Genomic DNA, 20,981 nt, shown 5'->3' with positions numbered 1-20,981 from the left:
TATCCTGTAGACATGACACCTGCACCACAAAACCTCCTGGAGGACCACTTGTCTATACTCCAAGGACTAGTTATAGATGTCTTAGCTATGAGAGCAGTAATGAGGGTGCCTGTTTCAGAAATCAACGCTGGTTTTTACTCCCATTATTTTCTGATATCGAAAAATGATGGCGGTCTACACCCCATTCTAGATCTTTGCCTCTGAACTTCTTTTTAAGGAAAGACAAGTTCACGATGCTCATTCTGGCCCAAGTTCTCTGCCTTCGTTTTGGGAGTCTGGATAGTAGGATTGGACTTAAAGGATGCATGCTTCCATATTCCCATTCTGCAGACACCCAGGTGCTACCTGCGATTTCGGGTGAGCCAGAAGCACTTTCAGTTCCTCGTGCTCCCTTTTGGTTTAACCAGTGCATCTCATGTGTTCACAAAGGTGATGGTGGTGGTCGCAGTTCGTTTGCAGAGTTTGGGAATACCAGTCTTTCCTTACTTGAAAGTCTTACTGCTGAAGGCAGGCTCATTTTAAACAGTTGCAAACCATCTCCAGACAGCGGCCAACCCGTTGGCATTGTTGGGTTTTTCCATCAACTGACTCCTTCATGGCGGCTCCCCTGCCTCTGAGCCATCCTGGATACATTGACCTTCCGAGATCCCTTTGCCTCATTGAGACCAGGACATTTGGGGTATGCTCCTGATGTTTAAGCATGCAGCTTAGGTTTCAATGAGAGCAGCTCTGAGACTTCTTGACCTCTTGGCTTTCTGCAGTCTGCTTGTGGACCACACCAGGGGGCACATGTGGGCTTTAAAGTGGAGTCTGAATTCCCAGTGGGCTCAGCACCAGGGAAATCTGTCAGATTCCAAGTGTTAAATAAGTTTGAAAAAGACTTGCAGTGGTGGCTGCATTACCACAATTGGAAGGATGACAGACCCCTCTATCTACCCCACCCAGAGTTAATTACTGTGATAGGTGCAGTATTACTTGTGGGGATCTCTGACAGATACTTAACGTGGCATGAAGCTGCTGGAGTTACAAGTGAGTCACTTCATATGGGAGGTACTGCTTTGGTATCTATTCAAAAGGTGAGGATTCTGCAGTTTGAAGTCTCTGTCAGAGGAATAAGTTACTTACCTTTGTTAATGCCTTTTCTGGTAGAGAATGTATCTAAGTGCAGACTCCTCACCTGCTATCCCTCCTCCCAGTTCTGCAGAATGGTATTACTCGGACCAATCTTCTTTCTCAAAAAGTTATGCACACTGTTTCATTTTGGTCCCTAACTCTGCTGACACATGCAATGTCCCGAAAGAAACTGACAACAGTATAAGCTGGGGACGTAGCCATACTGATCCTGACATGTATGCACAAGATTGGGTAGCACAAGGTTGCATGACAACGCCTGACCATACTGGGGTGAATGGTTATGCAAAAGCTTCCAGGTCAGTGTGACTCCTGGTGATAATCAAAAGGTGAGGAATCTGTAGTTAGATAGAACCTCTACCAGAAAAGGTGTCACCAATGGCAAGTAACTTGTTCAGTCCTAGCGTTTAGTGTAGTGGATTCACATGCACCTGCCCTCCTCCTTGAAAACGTGCGGCTTGCTTTGATAACAGACTTTGTCCTTCACTTACAAGCTTCCTTTTGCAGTCTTCATGTGCACTACACTGTGTGTACTCACCACTCTGTACTATTGTCACCCGCTGTGCAAAAAAAAGTCTAACATGGAGTTCCTTGCCCATGTGCATTGCTAGATAAAGAAGGAGAACAATGCCAACAACCAAGTCCAACACTAGATGGCTGGAAAATGTATAGGTGGTGAATCTACAGCACTACATGCTACAAACAAATGCTTAAAGGATAATAACATTTTCCTTTCTGTTATGAAGCTGAAAATATATGCAAGGAATTGAAAGGTTTGGGAAGAATTGTTCATAAAATAAGTTAAAATTAAAAAAAAAGCTGAACTTGATGCTCCAGGATCCTGTTGCCAGGAACCAGGAATAACAGCTGGAGTACCTGTCACTGACAGGTAATGATGGGTTAGTAGTTGGTCCAAGGTCCCATAAGGGAGCATTAACGGTTTTACAGTCTAACAAGGCATATTGCCCCATTTTCTCTCACTTGTCTTCTAATTTTTTTTTATTTTAAAGTATTCTTGTCACTACTCTCCATTTAGTGACCTTTTTGTCTGCTTTTTAGAGAAAACTGTCAAATTTGTTTATATTTTAAATAAATGGAGAAGTAGTCTTTTCAATAGAAAAGTAAGTATTTTTATTTTAAGTGCTCTGGGATCCTGCCTGTGAGCAGACCAATTCAGTGCTAATGATATTTTTTTAAGGAGAACTAGCATTAGACATAAGCAACTTTTTTTTATCATTTTTGAAAGAGGGGTTTATCTTTTGAAGTATGTTTTCCAGGATTTTGCACATAGGTGTATATGTTCAATGTTCATGAAAATCACTAGTAATTACCTTTCCCTTCTAAAAAAAAGTTTCTACTGTGCAACATACAATTAATTGTTTGATGAATTATTTTAACTGCATGTTCCTCCCCTTTAGAATCCCAGAGTGCCAGACTGGATTCCTTTCCTGCATAGTCCCTGCGTGCCGGTAGGGGATGTAGAATGGTGCTGTGTCACACCCAAAAGTGACGGCTGGGGCCATATATAAATGCCACCCAAACGTGCTGATGACAGTTCCTTTCTTTCTGTGCTGTTGTATTCCAGACCAGAGCAAGCTCCTTACTATTATTGTCAGTTGATAAGCTTTTTCTCAAAGTAAGTTTTCCAGTGTGAAAGGGAACATGCACCTTTCTAAAACTACAAGGTTTAAACTTTGTAATGACCATTCCAAGCATATATCTGTGAAAGAGCCTCATGAGGTGTTTCTCTGGTGTTTCGGTTCGGGCCCCAACTCCAGATCGTGTGATCCAGGATTGCAAAGACAAACTGTAATTCACCAAGAACTGTAGAATGTTGTGTAAGCCCTGTTCCAACTTGAATTCGAGAGCGCAGGCGCATACATAGTCTCGAGCCTATGCCCGCAACAGGTATTCATCACTATCTAAGTGTTTGGGTTTGGAGAAGTCCAAGAAGAAATTGAAGAGGGCCAAGTGGGACTCATCCCAGTCTTGCCACTCTACCTCTGAGATGTCACGAGGAAGTCATGATGCCCCTTAATTCCAGTTCCCAGCTGAGGAGCTGACCCCAATACACCACAAATTTCCAGGGCCTTTGGCAATGCCTCAGCAGATAGATGTTTTTAAGGAAGCCATTTTGTGAACCTTTGGCATCCTGCAGGGTCATGTGGCGTGCCTTCCGACTCTACAAATCCACAGAGTCCTGCAGTCGGATTTCTGCCATCACATCCGTCCTCTGTGCCGTCTGTGCCTCTTGAACCAGTTTTGAGTTTAGCTTCAACTCTAGCGTAGAATGCACATCTGGTACCATGAGCAAAGCTGATGCTTGCTTTGATACTGTGAATGCCAGAGGAGGATGATGGTCCTATTGTCCTGTCACCCTGAGCAAAGCCTTTTTCAAACTCAACAAGGAGCACATCATAGAACAGTTCTGATGCAACCACCCCCAATTCACTCTGATTCAGGCGAAACAGCATCTTTGCCTAGTAGCTGCCCACCAGCACTCCAACAACGTTTTGTATTTGTCTACGACCAAAGCCAGACAGCTCTGATGATAAAGGGGACGAGTATGATGGCAGTTTCTATTTGGGCCTACAAGAGGCCAGTGAATTGGACACTTCAGTTGACACAGGGCTGCGTCTTCCCCTGGTCCTTGAACAGAAGGGACAGCCTCATTTGCTGTGGTCATCAGACAAACAGTTGAAGTCCCGGATTGCCGTCTATTGAGGTGAAAACTAATATCCTCACTGATTTGCAGACTGGCAGACTCCATTGGCTCCCAGGCTCTCATTCAAGGAAGCCCTGACTGACACTCTCATGGGCACCTGAGCAAAAACCCTGTTTCTGCCCACCTGTAGATACAGGTCGCTCATGGCCACAGACCTGGTTTGGGTGACCCTTCCTTTTTTTACCATACCTCCTTACTCCTGAGAGTGTTGTAGTTCAGGCTTCCACAAGCAGGGCTAATCTCATTCATTTCCCTGTGACCTCTCCCCAGAGAGAGCATCAAAGAGAAATAAGGCTTTCTGGAAACAGATGTTCTCATCAACTAGCCTCGCCCTTCGGTCTTTTAAAAGCAGCTGCTTGTTGTGTAAGCAGTCCCAGAGGCATTCTGTGCCATCCTAATGCAAACCATTCACAATGGCCAAGTTGTGACCGAGTACGTTATCAGATTAATACTTGATGCTCCTAGCTGCTCAGGCAGAGCAGTTGGGCCAAGCAGAGTACTCTGACACCATGCATGGATGGGATCTCAGAACTTCTGAAGTGACATTCATGGAGATGCCTTTTGAAGGTTCTGGCTTGTTTGGTGAGAACACAGAGCCACAGCAGGCTCCCTCTGTCTCACCGCACCCACAAAGCAGTATCCACAATAGTTCCTCCCCTTTTGGGGTATCACCAGGGTTTCGCATACAGTGAATGCCAAGGCCCACCACACCAGCAACAGGCAGCTCAATCCTTTTGGGTTTGAGGTAGGACAACCAGCAGATAGCAAATCTTCCAGTCCCCTGTCCCTCTGGCAACAGCATCCAGACTGTTGTGTTTTGCTGTTAGCAGCACACAACCATCTTGTGGGATACAGGATCAGTCGTTTTCTCCATGGGTGGCAGGCTATATCATCCACTGGTGTAAGCATAAATTGTGAAATTATACAGTGAAGAGTCAATGAAGACATTACTAATAATAAAAAGAAGCAACGGTAAAACATTTTTTGAATATTCATTAAGATTGTATTACATGGAATCTATTGGTGGTGTTTGAACCTGTGGGTCTAAGAAAAGTGCATCAGGAAGCTAATGAGTGGTCCTCACTGCCAGCATCTAACAGGGCTTGTTTCAGATAAGTGCAGAACGAGGCACTGCACATACCCTGGCAGCACATGTGGAACTACTTTTTTGTGAAAAATGTGTTTGAGTATTAAATATACAGGAGTGCATAGACAGAACATTGTGCTAGGTCATCTGACAGTTGGGTCTTGCAGATAGTTAATAAGGATCTTGCCCTACTATTGCTTTCTGACCCACCTCATCTTCTACCTAAATCACAGCAACTTTCAGAGAAGTACTTGTCCATTTTGCTGCAGAAAGGTAAGGCCCTTTTGATGAAATGAGCAATAGAGAGAGTCCCAGCTTTGGAAATCAGAACTGGATGAATAGTGTACCCCTACATTTGATCTGAGTTTCCTAGTGCTGAGAAATCACAGAGATATTTGTCCTATATTAGATCACTTACCACTCAATTCCCCCTGCAGAAGGACAAATTCAATATGTTCAAGCTGACCCAGGTGTTACCTGGATACCGGACTGTATTGTTGGACCTGCAGGACACCTATCTCAATGTTCCTGGCTGACAGGCCCACAGGCACTACTTGCTGTGCAAGTTTGGACAGGAGCATTTTCATTTTGCCGTACTCCTCTTTGATCTCACCAGTGTCCCTCTGGTGTTCACAGAGGTGATGGCAGTGGTCGCAGCATACCCATCGGGAGTACCAGTCTTCTTCAGTCTTGACCACTGGCTATTAAAGGCAGGCTTGACAGTCACTTGTGGACCACCTACAGACAATGGCGAACCTTGTGACTTCTTTAGATTTTATTATCAATGTGCCAAAATCACACCTGACTCCTTTGCATAGGCTCCCTATCATAGAAGTGATCATGGATATGGTTTGTTATTGGGCCTTCCTTCGTAATCAGCGAGTGCAGGACATTTGGGCAATGATCCCAATGTTTCATCCTTGGACCTGGGTCTCAGTGAGGGGGCTCCTGGGCTTCTTCACCTATTGGCCTCCTGCATCCTGCTCGTCAAGCATGCCTGATGGCACATGTGGTTTCTCAAGTGGAATCTGAAATCTTGATGAACCCAGCACCAAGGCACCGTGTCAGATTTCATCCAGGTTTTTGAGGAATCTGCAAAAGATCTGCAGTGGTGGCTGCTCGCCCACCATTGGACCAGCAGCAGACCCCTCAGCCTCCCCTACCCTGAGCTGACGGTGGTGACAGGTGCATTGCTGCTGGGTTGGATAGGACATGTGGGAGAGGTGTTGATCAAAGGACTCTAGCCTACGGCAGAGACCTATCTCAACATCAGCTGCTTTACATTGAAGTCCTTCCTGCCATCCATGAAGGGAAACCTAGTACAAGTGCTCGCGGACATCACCACCATGGGGTGGTGCAACAAACAGGATTTCACACTATTCTTCCACCTTCCCATTCTGTGGAGTTGCCTGCTTTCCATCTGAAAGGTGTCAAATTAGAGATCTGCACACTGGCAGAGGATATTTGTTTTTTTGCGTTCAGCATCTGAGGGTGTGACAATGTCAAGAAAAATAAACTGACAGTGCTTGTTGTCCCTTCCATGGCCACACGATGCCACTTACTGGCAGGCAGGTGCTGTGTTGAAAAATCTTCTGGATCCAGTCAGCGCATGGGGCTAGTATAAAGGTGTGCAATACGTTTTTAAAGTATCTACCAGAAAGAGTGTTACTAAAGTAACTTGTTTTTCAATCACTTATCAAACAGCTTCTGAGGTGGGTTTTATATCGATGTGACTTGCTTTTTTCTCTTGTTTAGGAAGAAGACCGCAAGCTGTTAGTTGGATTCTTAGAGGATGTTATGACCATGCTTTCACTTTCGCATGCACCATTGGACAGTTTAAAGGCTTCATTTGTAGAACTAGGGTAAGAAGCAATGTACTAACTGTGCACGCCCTTCAGACTTAATTTTCCCTCTCTCTGCCACACACTTCACCCATTACCTGACGTGGTTTCATTCTTTCTTTATCACTCTGCTGTATATCCTTACGTTTTCATACCCAGCACAAACCTCGATACTATCCTTAGTTAATTAATTGCCCTCAGTAAAACATTGTTTTATTTTTGCACCTCATAACTCTTAATTTGAAATAGTTATTCTAGGAAGGGAATTGAATGGTGTTATGTCTTATATCTAAAATTTGAATTTTGTAATATTTGCATCGTGACTTGTTTCCCTGTTAATTCACCCAAGTAGCCATAAAATGTTGTTAATGTAAAAAAAATTGAGTGTCTAAGCCTTATTAAAAAACAAATTCTTTGGAAAGGATGATTTCTATAGCATTTTATAAATAATTGTAAAAATGATTTAAAGTAGTGTGAATAGTATGAGCTACAGTTATACATACCGCTTGGTGCCAAAACACGCAGGCTGCTATTGCACTTGGCGCTCCATAGTCCTGGCAGCTTATTCGAGGTAGATAGAGGCATTACCCTACTGCTGCCTCTTAATAGAACTTAATAGTCTTAAAGCACAGTGTAGTTAGTTTATCAGGCTACAATGTCCAAAATTCCTGGGAAGGTTGTTGGGCCCTGTGTTGCGTCCCTCCATTTGTAGTTGAGCCTTTCATCCATGGTGTCACTGTATCTCAGCACTTGTGATATCTGATCTGGTGTAGCACCACCATTTAAAAACTGCAATCCTTTCAATCATAATTTATATGTGATGCACAAGGAAGAGGTGTGGACATCTTTGGTATGGGATGCTTTACCAGTCCCTACGTTGAATGTTTTCTAAACTTAAAAGAACCTGTGCACGAAAACAATTATGAAAGCTAGAGAAAAGGGAACATATTTGAAAATGAGTTTTGCAATCCTGAATCAGTATTGGTGATTGTGTTTGGCAAACAGTACTGGATGTTGATTTGCTGTCAGTTAAGTATTCTGCAGTGGTTGAGCCTGGTAGGCATGCTTTTGAATTCTCAGTATTTTATGGTTCCCCGTTAGTTCTTTACAACTCTATAAGGATGCCTTCACACTTTTGTTTCTCCAAAAGACTCCTGAGGACTACTATACAACTTTATTTCCACTTTGTCCACTTCCTCAGATGATGTTTTTCGTGCTGCTTTAGCCAAGCAAATTCAAAGAAGGATATAGATAGATCATCCATACATTCCTAACATGCTGGATCTTTTTCTACAATCCACAGAACAATCTTATATTCCTATCCCCACTTAAAAAGATAGAGTAGATACTAATACTGTTTCTGATATATTAGCTATAGGAAAAAGAAGAAATCTTGCCTTCAAAGCAGTTTTGTTATTTTATTTTCAAAAGATGGTAAAGGGCAGAGCTGAGTTAACCTATGGTTTATCGTTTGGCGATCCCAATATCTTCAAAGTGCATGGCATCCTGGATTGGTGCAGTAATTATTTTTTATTTTTTATTTTTTTATTATTTCAGTTCTATGAGTTTCAGAACCACAGTGTGCCCAAAGAAACTTTCTCACAATTCTTATTGGAGATCTTAAAACCCTGTATGTGAGTCCTGGTGGCATCCCACCCGAGGTGCCATTCCGTCTGGTTAGAAATTGTAAGATTGTCAGATTGGAGGACATGATGTTTGCAAAGAGGTTTGATATAAAACTCTAAAATAAGCAAATCACTGAGTTCTTTCACTGGGATGCAGTGAATACCTGCCCAATGACATATCTTTTTATTGTCACCTTGGCGAGTCAGGTGGGCTGGTGAGCACCTGTAAAACCTTACCTCTCAGCCATCAGTGTCTGACAGGTCTGGGGAGTCCCTCTAAACAACCAATGTGACTAACAGGAATCACAGGGCTGACTTAATTTACTTGTTTCCTCCTGTAAGTTGTTCCAAGCCCAGGTGATGAACTAAGTAGGACTGTGTATCTGGTCAACATAAACTTGAGGATACAGGGACTTAGTCCGTATTTACCATCAGGAAATGTTGACACAATTCCTAACTAGCTCACAGTGCCGCATCTGAACCCCTAACCTTACCAGGGTACCAGATGGTATTGGTAACCTCGAACATGATTACTCCGATAGTCAGAGAAATCGTGGCAACAGATCTACTCTTTTGTTGTTACTTTGCATTCCCAAGGTAAGACGCAAAACTGGCTTTTCAAACATTTATTGAAACAATTATTTTCTTGTATAGAAAACATTAGCTGCAATTATTAGACAGATGAAATAAAGCATGGTAACCATGAAGGTGGGCTGATGTAGTGCAGGCTATCCTCCTTTGCAGGATGGAGGTCAGAGTCAGCAGGGCTGCATCTCAGCCTCAGTGCACCGTGTTCCAGGATAATCCCAGCAGATGTGCTCCTCTGCAGAATATAGCACAAAAACAGTTTATAAAATGAAAAGCACTGTTCCTACTGCTCTGTGTCAGATGTGCAGAGCTGATGTGATGATTTGTCTGGCTCTCCAGAGCTGTCACCACTGGACAATCGTGATGCATGGTCATCATATTCTGTGCCTAGCCTTGAATGGGGTGTACAGACTGCATGGCAGCAACACTTCCGAGAAATAAGCTGCATATACAGTGGCTTCTCTGTACATCATCCAAAACCATGTAAAAAGTCATCATTAGAAAAAGATGGCAAGTTAAAACGAGCAATCTAAAATGGATACTCAGTGCGGGCCTTGATGTGCCACAGTGGGGCCTGAGCTGCTGCTTTGCCTGGTCGATTCACAGTGCTTTGAACCGACGGCCTCCTATGACATGTACCTCCATTTACAAAAAAAACGAATTCGAGCACCAACATCCACTAGTCGAAGAAGTGAACTGCAAACCCTTGTTTCTCGGAGACTCTATCAGAATTCCACAAAGCCTGTGTAGTTATCTGAAGTCACCCTCCTTAGCAAAAGTCTAAATGAAGAAGTTGTTCTCCTAACTTCATTTTTTAAAAATAACTCTGCTTCCTTGACTGAGGAGACAGACCAGTCTGGACATAAAGTTTGTTTTGTGCATTTATCTTGATTTCTGGCTGAGCAGCTGTTAAGACCAACCTTGCCAGTTGGTTAATACATCATCCGTTGCTGCTGTGTGCATCTAGCTCCACATCACCTCAGTACATGGTCATGGCACACACTACCACCGCTAAAACAACATTAGTTGCAATCTCCAAGCATGGACCTTTCTGAGCCATCTGCACGTTTCTATATGGGTTGTCCCACACACACTGTGGTCTCTAGGCTCTTTTTGCTTCTTTCTGGGGTGATGTAAAAGTGTACCAAACAGATCTCTGCAACCTGCTGGCTGAAACCTAAGCTGCATGATGCTGTTTTTCTATCTTTCTAACTCTGTTGCCATGGAATTTACTCTTTTTGAGAATGGATAGCTGCCTGGATGTAAGAGTAGTATAAAGTTACCTTAGTGGTGTTTTTTTTTTTTTTTTTACTCCTCATTTGTAGGCTCTTTCCCATTACCAATTCCTCCTGCAGACCCTTGAGGCTAGGTACGACCATTCACACCGATTAGCTCAACTGGTGAGGGCTTGCAAAGAGGCGAAGTACAAAAGTCTGTAGTAACAACTCTTGAAGGAGTTTCCAGTTCTCCACCAGATGACCGCAGTACCCACAAACTGATCATTTAAAACGGCCTAAGGTTAAGATTTTAATTCTGTGTAAAGGTAACTTTATCTTTTTTTTATTGCAGTACCAATCCAGCATACCATGAATTGCTGCTAACAGTACTGTGGTATGGAGTTGTCCATACATCAGCACTCGTTCGATGCACTGCTGCAAGAATGTTTGAGGTAAGTGCGTTGCATTTTGTGCGAAATGTTTGTTTTAAAAAACTGTGATGTACTGTGAACTGTGTGATGGAGCAGATATTTTTCCTTGCCCAATTTCGACTGATGAGAATGCTTATCACCCCGTGTGCTTAGCCATTTTGTGTAAACCATGTGCTTTTAGTTTTATCATCCGCATGCAGAACGTATTATGTAGTATTACTTGGATGGATGGCTTGCTTGTTCTGATATAATACTTCTGAGTTGGAGTGCTGTATGTTTCCATAGTTTTATTTCTCATTCTTATTTGAAATTGTTTTGCTTTTCTGGGACCAGTGTTCAAATCAGCGATATTTAATTTATAACAAGCACATCCCTTTGATGTGGACAATAGCACATTATCTATGACAACGTATAAAAGACATTAAACTGTAGGTTGTGGGTCAGTTCATAGTAGTATATATCTATCTTTATATATATATATATATATATATATATATATGCACACACGTATATAGTTATACATAGAAAAAATACACATGCTGAGTATTATTGGATTAAGGAGAATCTTATGAACAATTGCAAACAGGGACACTGACTCACATGCGCAAATACAAAGAAGAGGCCCCACTAATTGTGTGGCAAATGAAGTGGTGTGCTGTGCGGGTACACAGGCTTACCCTGTGCCTTTATGACCTTTTCAGATTCCCACTTGCAAATATATATAATTTCCTATTGTGTGTTGACAATATAGGTATGTGTTATTACTTGACAAAGCCTCTATTCAAGTATGTAACCTTGATCAGCAATATACACATCTATCCACTTTATACTCTTTTGGCACCATCCCTCACCAAATTGATCATACTGTACAAAGGATAACAAAGTCTTGAACTTGTATTGCAGGTAATTTGTTGTTTTTGCTCTCCCTTACTTCATGAGGTTGGTAATGCATGTATTGCGGGCAGGACTGACTAACGCTTCTCCAAAAGATGTCACTTTAAGATTTTCCCTCTTGGAGCAGCAGCCCTCCACCCCCACCTCAAATTCCAGCAGTCATTCCAGCCCATTTGCTCTTTATTCTACCTTTTGTCTTTGACATGACGTGGGCGAAAGCTTCCACTGATTATATATCGTTTTTTTTAGGATATTTATTTTGTTGTTGCTGTCAGGCTTCGCTGAAATGGGCTTTTTCTCTTTTTAGCTTTTGTCGTGTGAATTGCGGGAAATGCATAAGCTGTGGTAAAGCTTGTAGGTCTGTCCTTGAGAAGCTGTTGCAAAGATTTTTTTTTTTTTTTTTTTTTTTTTTTATTGACGCATATGCCACAACAATAAAAAGAAAATAATATGCTGCCAAATAAACCTAGCAATAAACCGTATAATTTGAATTAAATAACATGGAGTCCTTTCTAACAAGCAGGTGTGCTTAGAATAGGTGTGAAACGACTGGGGAGCCCCTGTCCCATGCCATGTGCCTTTGGAACAGTAGTGGAATGGTTCGTTATGCATGGGCAGAGAGAGTTTGCAAATATTTTTTTTTGCAATTAGTCCCTTCTGAAAATGTGTAAAGTCTTAGCGCCTTTTGAAAAAGCGGTTTCTGGCCCTTCTCGCACAGCTGCCATTCACAGCCTCTTATGAAAAAGAGAGAACGAGAACATTACACTAATCTCCAGAAAGGCACTTTTTCCTTTATTTATGAGACTACACCATTGAATCACAATGAACAGAACTGACCACTAACACTACTAAATCAAACTGTTGTGATGCGTAACGCCTGTTGTCATTTCCCTAAAGTTTTTGTTGTATCATTGGAGAACATTTTTAATCAACTGATATTTTTCATAATGTGTTGCAACATAGAACATAGATTGTGATTGATGCTGGTTTGAACACGGAATCCATACAATGTTTACATTAAGTAGATAGCATGCATTTTGTTGGCCTATGTGAGACCCATTTAGACCGCAACACCAGTGTTGACGACAGCTAAAGATGTACACAAATACAAAAGTAAATACGTCTTTTTTATCGTATCAGAGCCTGCCATGTTGTCATGCTGTTTCAGCGAGCATTTTGAAAAATTAGAGCTGTGAAAAGTTACTTTATTGCCAAAGTTTAAATAAATTTCAGTTGGCAACATTCAATTTTTAATAGTCAAGCCATCTTGTAATTAGTATATGGGTTATGAATACATGATTGTTTGGTAAGTCTATAATGAGGTTGAAGATTTCGCTGGCGCCTTTGTGTAGCTTCATCAATAACAGAAATGTGACCCGCTCCTATTGAGGCCTTTATTAGACAGCTTCTCGTTATTGTGTACTGTAGCCCTTACTCTGAATGACTCACTCGCCAGTTCATTTTAGCTCCAGGAGGGTATAGGTTATTAATTTCCACTCCTGTAAAACATTGATATTTGGTGACTGAAGTATTTGGATTCTTTCCAACCTGCTCTAATCCATCTCATTATTCCTACCCAGTGCTATAGCATAAACCAGTATTTAGAAGTTCACCCTGTATCGTGTGAAGTCTTTTGTTTCCTAAATGGTACATTTTAATAACACACCCAAGTTATCCTTTTATTCTTCTGTGTAGACCCCATTACATGTTAAAACCGTTTATTCGCTGGTAGGAATCTTGTCTTCCTGCATTTCCAGATCTGGAGTCTGTTGAACCTTGTGCCGCCATCCACAGTATTACTCTCATATCACCACACAACACCAGGGTGCAAAGTAAGGTTGTGTGTGTTTGTATGTGCATATGTTTGTGTGTGCACACACCCTGGGGAATATATGTACAGAAATTAAAGTAATGGGGTTATTTGATAAATGTGTGTGCAGTCTGTAAGCAGGGGTGGCTCCTATGCAATGGCGAAGGAGCGTCGCCCTCTTGGCTAAGCCAGGAGATTAAAAATAAACAATATTTAATTATCATTTTATCAGTGTGTTCTGGGTGGGTCTAGGCTATGGGCTGTGTGTTTGGCCGGTTGTATGAGTCTAGCCAAACACACATGCACACTTAGGTTTCTCCAGCCCAGCTCTATATACAGCCGGGCTGGAGAAACAGCACACACCCTACGCTTGTGTCTGAGCGGCACTCCAGGCCGCTCAGACCAATCCTGACACTGGTTACTTGCTATATTTAGCATGTAAGCAGTGCAGGATTGCTGGGGAGCTTGTGCTGGCGTCCCAGCGAACGCTGGGACACCACATTGACAAAAGAGCAGCAACGCGGCAGGAGGTGTAGGCAACAGGAAAAGGGTACTTTTTTTTTTTCTTTTTTTTTTAATTTGTCCCTCCCCTTGAGATTTGCGGCGGCCCCTGCTGTCTGTAAGTTGTTGCAAAGCACCCTGTCGAAAGCTGCTTAAGTACACTGGAAACTCATTGTGTAACTGGTGAAATACACTTGGGCAGTTTATGATTTAATACTAGAATTTTGTAAAAGTGCAGTGTAACGGACAAGAGTGGACATTGAAAAACATATTTTATTTAGATAACCCAGCATCATTTTTATTGACAAGTCTCACAAAAGTAATTCAGAAGGTGGATTTAAATCCTGGTCGGCCTTCACTTGCAGTTTATTTTTTATTTGAGCAGGTTTCATATGTGCAAATGTAGACTACAAATCTCTGTTTTCCCTGAGTTACAAAAGTTTTGCCTGCAAAGCTGTTGTATCTTGAGTGCAAAGGAGTTCATCTGATTATCATTATCCTTTCTGTTAGTTCTACTGTGATAATTACCTGCAGTATATCAAGTTACAGCAAGTATGCTTCAGTATTCCAATGACCAAATTATTTCTTTAGTACCTGTGAAAAATTGGGTTAATGGTTGAAGGGGTGGAAGCCTACTAAAGCAACAACCGTAGTACTTGTCAGGTTGAACCACAAAAGTCCCTAAATTAACCTGTGATTAACCCTCTGGTAGTTTGAAACAAAAGTAGTCAGGCTTAACTTAGAGGTACTGTGTAAAGTACTCATGCAGCACACAAACAGTAATAAAGGGAAAACACAATACAAGAAAAATCTCAAACAAATTCGGAAAAACTGAGAAATTTTGAGAAAAATAATCACACCAAAATGAATACACGAATCAGTAGAACCAGAGTTATGAATTTTTAAAGTTTTTAGTGAAAACTAGTGCCTAAAAGATCAAGGTGCCAACCATGGAAGTCTAGTCATGCAAGACAAGGCAAGGACAAAGTCAAAAGTTAGGGCCCGCTGTGTTGGAGTGTGGTCGAATACATTTGGTGGAATCTGCTCACCTCGGATTACCTACAACCTTGAAAACTTTTCAGAAGAAAAGTCCAGGAAAGGTAGAGTTCAGAGGAGCAAGGCTGCTGGCTGTGTCTGAGGAGGAGTCATTGGTGGAGAGCTTCTGGCTGAAGTCTCAATGAAGCTGTCGATAATAGCGAGAAAATGCTCTGAGCAGGAAAAGCAGAATTTCTATGCCAAGAAGGTCGTCATTATGGATCGTTATCCGGTCACCATCAAGCCTGGTGAAGATTTTTACCTTCAGACTTAGACAATGTTTTTTCAAGTTAAAAATCTCCAACGGGACAAAGCTACAGGCTGTAGCCAAAGAGGGCTCCACAAGGCCTGATACCATTGCTGAGAGTTCCAGCTCACAAAGATTTGCTGCTGTGGAGAAGAACGAAGTGGAAGCTACAGCAAAATAAAGCCATCCTTTTGTGCGAATTGCCTGGCAGTTTGTTCCTTGTCTTCTGCTGCTTATCCATGCAGATTTTGGTGAAAATCTTCTGTGTCTCAAGTTTTAGGATTAGCAGAACCAGCAACTCTAGCACCTCTTCCAAGGGTCCAGGACAAGAGAGGCATCACTTGTGGGCTTAGGACTCACTCTGGCAGAGGCCATGTGCAGGGGCCAAGGCCTCAGGAGCTTATATCCGCATAGCTCACACATGAGGGCCAGTCAGCTAGCCGATGCAGTCACTTCTGGTGGTCCTAGTTCAAGAAGATGTTCCAGATCTTCCTCAATCAGCAAGGCAGGCCTTTAAGCAGCAGGACAGTCCTCTAGTAGCAACAGGGAACTCCTCTGGGGTCCAGTAGTTGTTCTGAAGTGTTCCACATGTCTAGGAGTGTAATGAATACGTGTTCTGAGGTTCTAATATTTCTGCCTGGTGCCAGCCTTTGAAGTTAGGGATTTCTTAAACTATCACCACATCTGGTTCTAGATTTGTTTTCCTTTCCCTTCCATGACTCTAAGAATTCTGGGGTGATAAAAGATTAGTGTCAGGTCCCTTTGTGTGTCCCAGGGACAATCCCCTTGAAGTGTAAGTGGGGCAGGGAACTGCTCCACCCCCAGCACTCCTGGCAGGATGGCCAATCCTGCTAAAACATAGTCCCCTTTTGTCTCAGTGTCTGGGAGGAATACACAAAGCCCAACGGCAGAGCCATTCGCAGTCATGTGAGACAGGACACTGGTAGCAGGCATCAAATGGTTTGGACAAGAAAATGCCAGTTTTCTAAAAGTAGCATTTTCAGAATTGTGAATTAAAATCTGACTTCACCATTAAGAGGATTTGAAATTACAATTAATTTGAGTCTAAACATGATATCCCCTTCTTCTCCCAATCCAAAGTTAGCACATATTAAATGGTATAAGGTAATCCGATTAAATGTAATAAGGTATTCTAGTGTTAACTAATGGGAGAGGTAAGTCTTACGATAGTGAAAAAAGTATTTAGCCGTTTTTCACTACTAGGATACATACAGCTTAAGAACATGTCCTATTTCTTAAATGCAGTGCACCCTGCCCCATGGGTCTTTAGGGCCTACCTTAGCGGTAACTCATATGTATAAAAAAATACGTTTTACTCAAGTGAAACAGTTTATTTTGCCAGGTTAGAATGGCAGTTTAAAACTGCACAACAGGTTGCAATGGCTGGCCTGAGACATGTTTAAAGGGCTACTTTAGTGGGTGGCACAATGAGTGCTGCAGACCAACTAAGTAGCATTTAATTCACAGGCCCGGGGTACATGTACTACCATAGGTACCATACACTAGGGATTTATACAGAAATTGAATGTGCTAATCAGGTGTAGGCCAATTTTCTAATGTTTTAGGGAGAGAGCAAAAGCACTTTAGCGTTGGTTAGTAGTAGTAAAGGGCACAGAGCCCTAATACCACCAAAACAAATTTCAGAAAACAGGGATTTGTGGGTTAGTGAAAGCAAAACGTTTGAGAGAAGACCATACCAAGGATGTCGGGTCCAACAGTACCTCAAATAGAAATTCAATTTAAAATTGTTTCTGAAATCATTTAGAATGTAAAGTCTGTAACAATTGTTCTCCTACTAAGAATCAGTTTATTGGATGTGCAGCTTTTATAAAGAAATAGCCTTGTATCGATTGTCATCACGCCTGTTGTAAATACAGTTGTCCAGTTATTTATTCTTGCATATGTTGATCCTATATTCCTTTTTGGTGGGAAACGTCAGGGTTAGCAACTATGTTTTCCGGTTCTAAAGGCAGAAGGGGAGCTATTGGAAGAAATATTCTGCTAACAATTAACATTCTGAAGCTAAGGTACCTGCATGCTCCAAGAAAGGCAGTGCATATAACTTATCAGAAAGCATTTATCTCCTTCCCCCCAGTTCTAGTGAATGTTCTTTGAAATAATGCTTTCTATGTCCTTCTTGATCACTTGCAGTACCTTCCATCCTTGATTCGGTGCTGGTGGTTTTCTTGGAAGACACTGTGCAGATGGTTGTGATAAACTCCTTGCATTGTTCAGGTTTCTTGTGTTGTTTAACCTTGTGTTGGCTGTCGTGTTCGTTTTAGGTTGAGACCATTAACTATACATGGGGGGCGTGGCCAACCTGGGCCATGCTTCTAGGGAGCTTGGCCTCCCCACCACTGAATCCTCCAACATCCTGCTCACCTAGACGACCATCTTGCCCCGATTGACCGTGGCATGTCTGTCCTCACCTCTGTGGGGCCCTCGGAGGGAGTGGACACTGAGCGGCCCTCTTGGGGGCGAGGAGAGAAGTGCACAATAACCAGCACCGCCTATGCAATTCAGGGCTGTTATGGCTCCGGACATGAATTTGTGTGTGGTCACTGGGTGAACCCTCCTCCCTTCCATTGTAATAACTACACGGGGCCTGTGAGGGTGCTGCAGCAGTGGCCCACACAGCCGATTGGATATTCCAGATATGCATTCTGGGTGTGCTGGCTGGCTCCCTGGCCCAGGGGATGCTGGAGCAGCCAATGTTGTTTGGGTGAGATCCTGCCGGGGCTCTTGTGCAATCTTGTACGCCAGGAGTGTAACTCTCCCCCTCACTCCTCCCCCCTTCCCCTATCAACACTTCTTTGCCAGCGGGGTTCTGGAGATCCCCTGAGCCTGCAATGCAGGAGTGATATCCCTGGGTCCCGACTCAGCCTGTCTGGGGCATTTTGCTGCAGGTGCGACCTGCCCTTGCAATGGCAGCTTGGAGCACACCTGCTCACTGCAAGGAAGCATCTCCCCTACCTGGTGGGTGTCCCTTGCTGAAAGCCCTAAGCAGCATTGACACTGGATCTGTCCTGAGTGATGGCATGACCAGAGGTCCATGGACAATACCGGAGGAGGCCCCTACGAAAGGGGCACTAGTATCTCCCTTCTGTTAAGCTCGGCGGAGGGGTGAATTTTTGGGAGGATCTATTGGCGCCTTGCTGTCTGTGATGGCACAGGGTGCTAAACTCGGCTTGCCTGTGCTGGAGGATGATTCAAAGAGGTAAGCTCCCCTTCAGAGTAACAGATGCAGGGTGCTTTGGGGGTCTGTCGGCCCTAATGTTGCATGATGAACTTCATTGAGTGTGGGGGCATAAATGCTCCTGCCCACCCCACACGTGCTACTCCAGCCCTTTTGACTTTTGGTGGGGGAGAGGAACTGTGAAGAGTGGAACAATCCCTCACTCCTGGCCCCCCCTTAAGGACTTGGCCACTGTCTGGACCTGGATATGGCCCTGACTTGCCCCCCAGACTTGTGGTCATTGCACTGCTTGAGCATTGACGTCTGCTTCTCCTTGTAGACCCCTCTGCGGATATTGTCCCTTGACACTACTACAGTTGCTCTTCTGTGGCTCAGCAGTCTGTCCCGCTCCGCCTAATGCACAGTGCTGAGCGCATTGTGGAAGCATTTGGTCGCCTGCACTTCCGGACACCTGCAACATTTTCATTCCCCTGAAGTGGCTGCTGCCTGCCTGTGCGGACTTAATGGAGCACCTCTATACTAGATTAAGAAGAGAATTTAGTGCTTACTCTTTGAACTGTCTAACCTCTATTATAGGAAGGATAGGCCCAGGGGCAGCAGCCGTGGAATAGCATTACTCAATACTCCACCCCTCGCCTGGCCACCCAGATAATCACTAGACAGAAACACTGTGGCACCCAGGATCGCTCCCCAGAGCATCAGGAAGAACTCTCCTGTGCCACCTTCTAGGAGACAAAATAGGGATCAAGAGAGGGGACAGATTGCATGGGTCTCCAGTTAAATTAATCTACTGTGGGCAGATTTTAAGCAAAGTGGGCGGACAAGGTGGAAAATGCTGAATCCAACATTGCTTCCGTCTGGACGGAGATATGACAATTTAAATAGCAGGTGAACCGACTAACAGTCACTGGCACCTTGGAAGATCGAGCTGAGGATGCTGAGTGACGTTCACAGAGGAACAACTTGTGCCTTTTGGGATTCCCAGAAAGGGCAGCGGGCCAGTCTGCAGAGCATTTCTTGGAACTCTGGGTGAAAAACAAATTATGGCCTGGAGGGTTGTCTGACTCATGTTAAAGAGAGGGCACACAGGGCTTTGGCACCAGTCCCTTCTCCGGATGCCCCTCCGAAGGCGGTCATTGCACGCATACTAAATTACAAAGACAGGGATGTGATCCTGAGAGCTGCCAGGAATGCTCCTGTTCCACAGTTAGAGAACAGAAACATTGCAATATACTCTGATTACACACAGAAGTTTCAGGAGTGTCACAAATCGTTCTTAGAGGTCAAGAAAAGACTGCATGCCACAGACCTCAAATAGATGCTCCTCTACCCATCCAAACTGCATGCCATAGTGGACGGGAAGTCACACTTCTTGGAGCGCCCTGAGGTTCTCTGGTCCTGGCTAGATATGTCAGATAGACCACCTGTGTGTCCTCCTGAGTACAGTTGAGTCTTTTCACACTAATGGTAAGCGATGTGGGCACCATTGACCCTGATCCTGGGGCGAATTCCAGCCTGCGGGGAGGGAGGGGGACACTGCTCGCTTTGTGATTCGAGATTATGGCACCATGGACACCGCAGTGTTGGAGCATTTACCGGTGTCCAAGACGGGACGGAGTGACCTTTCCACAATGGCAAGGTCTCCGATGCTCCCTAGTGACATTGTGTCTGACAATGTACCACCTTTATGAATTGCCTGTAGTGCTCCTGTCTGCGGGGACCTGCCCTGTGGGCCTGGTCTGCTGTGCATTGTGGGAGGGGAAGTGAGTGACTGATCGTTGTCTGCTTGAGAGAAAGTTGATGTGGAGGAGTGATTGTTCTTCCTTCATTTCGCTGTTGGATGCTGGAACCATTCCTAATCTCTGCACAGTGGTAGATGATTGCTTATACACACATGGGGTCTTCCAGCACCTCGAGTCTGGTTGGGGGGGGGGGGGGGGGGTACAAGACCTTTCTGGGAGTGACTGGTTGGCTGAATTGCCAATGTTTTTTTTTTTTGGAGGTGTTTACTTATTCTGTCTTACTTTACTATGGTTCAATGCCTGTTGTACGTGGTGAAGAGGGGTGCTTCTTCACGACATTGAGGGTTTTCTTTGTGTGGAGTTTGTTTAGCAGTGGTGTACATCCTGACACTTCAATCTCTTCAGTCTCTTTGGGCATGTGCGATATTATGGTTTAGTCCTGCTTGTCCGGGGTTGAGGGAGGAGGTTTGGAGTGTTAATTGTTCTGTTTTTTTCATGAGTTCATTGCCATCTTGACATAGGGAAGGATGCCCTGTTCTGTTAGGTCATAATAAGTGCACCTGGAACTTATAAACTCCTCTCACGAAATGTGTGGGGATTGGAATTATATAAAAAGTGCTATGGGATGCTGTCACATTTTAGGAGACACTTTGTTGATATTGTGTACCTGCAGGAAACCCACCTTACAAATGTGGAGGCTGTGAAGCTAGCCAGGAAATGGAAGGGTCAGGTATATTATACCAGTTACTCGTCTTTCTCACTGCGTGTCCTGGTTTGGTTTACCCCTGGGGTACTCTTTGCCCTGGCGTTCATGGAGGCAGATGTGGAGGGTTGTGAACTGTTACTCCAGGGCAAACTTTAACACATATGGACCCAGCTTTGTTTGAGTC

General features: G+C 43.6%; 1 protein-coding gene across 6 annotated transcripts in view; it reads left to right on the top strand.

Annotated features, from left to right (window-relative positions):
- RELCH (RAB11 binding and LisH domain, coiled-coil and HEAT repeat containing) overlaps positions 1-20,981 on the top strand; it is a 1,006,576-nt gene that overhangs the window by 739,670 nt on the left and 245,925 nt on the right. For all 6 annotated transcript variants that reach the window (XM_069219494.1, XM_069219496.1, XM_069219495.1 and 3 more), the window contains 2 exons: positions 6,699-6,805; positions 10,567-10,666. In XM_069219494.1, the coding sequence (XP_069075595.1) occupies positions 6,699-6,805; positions 10,567-10,666 (207 nt within the window). The remainder of the gene's footprint in view (positions 1-6,698; positions 6,806-10,566; positions 10,667-20,981) is intronic.

This window comes from Pleurodeles waltl, chromosome 2_2 (assembly GCF_031143425.1).
Source record: "Pleurodeles waltl isolate 20211129_DDA chromosome 2_2, aPleWal1.hap1.20221129, whole genome shotgun sequence".
Lineage (NCBI taxonomy): Eukaryota > Metazoa > Chordata > Amphibia > Caudata > Salamandridae > Pleurodeles > Pleurodeles waltl.
The sequence above is the reverse complement of the archived record's forward strand: the minus strand, read 5'-3'. Positions and strand labels throughout refer to the sequence as shown.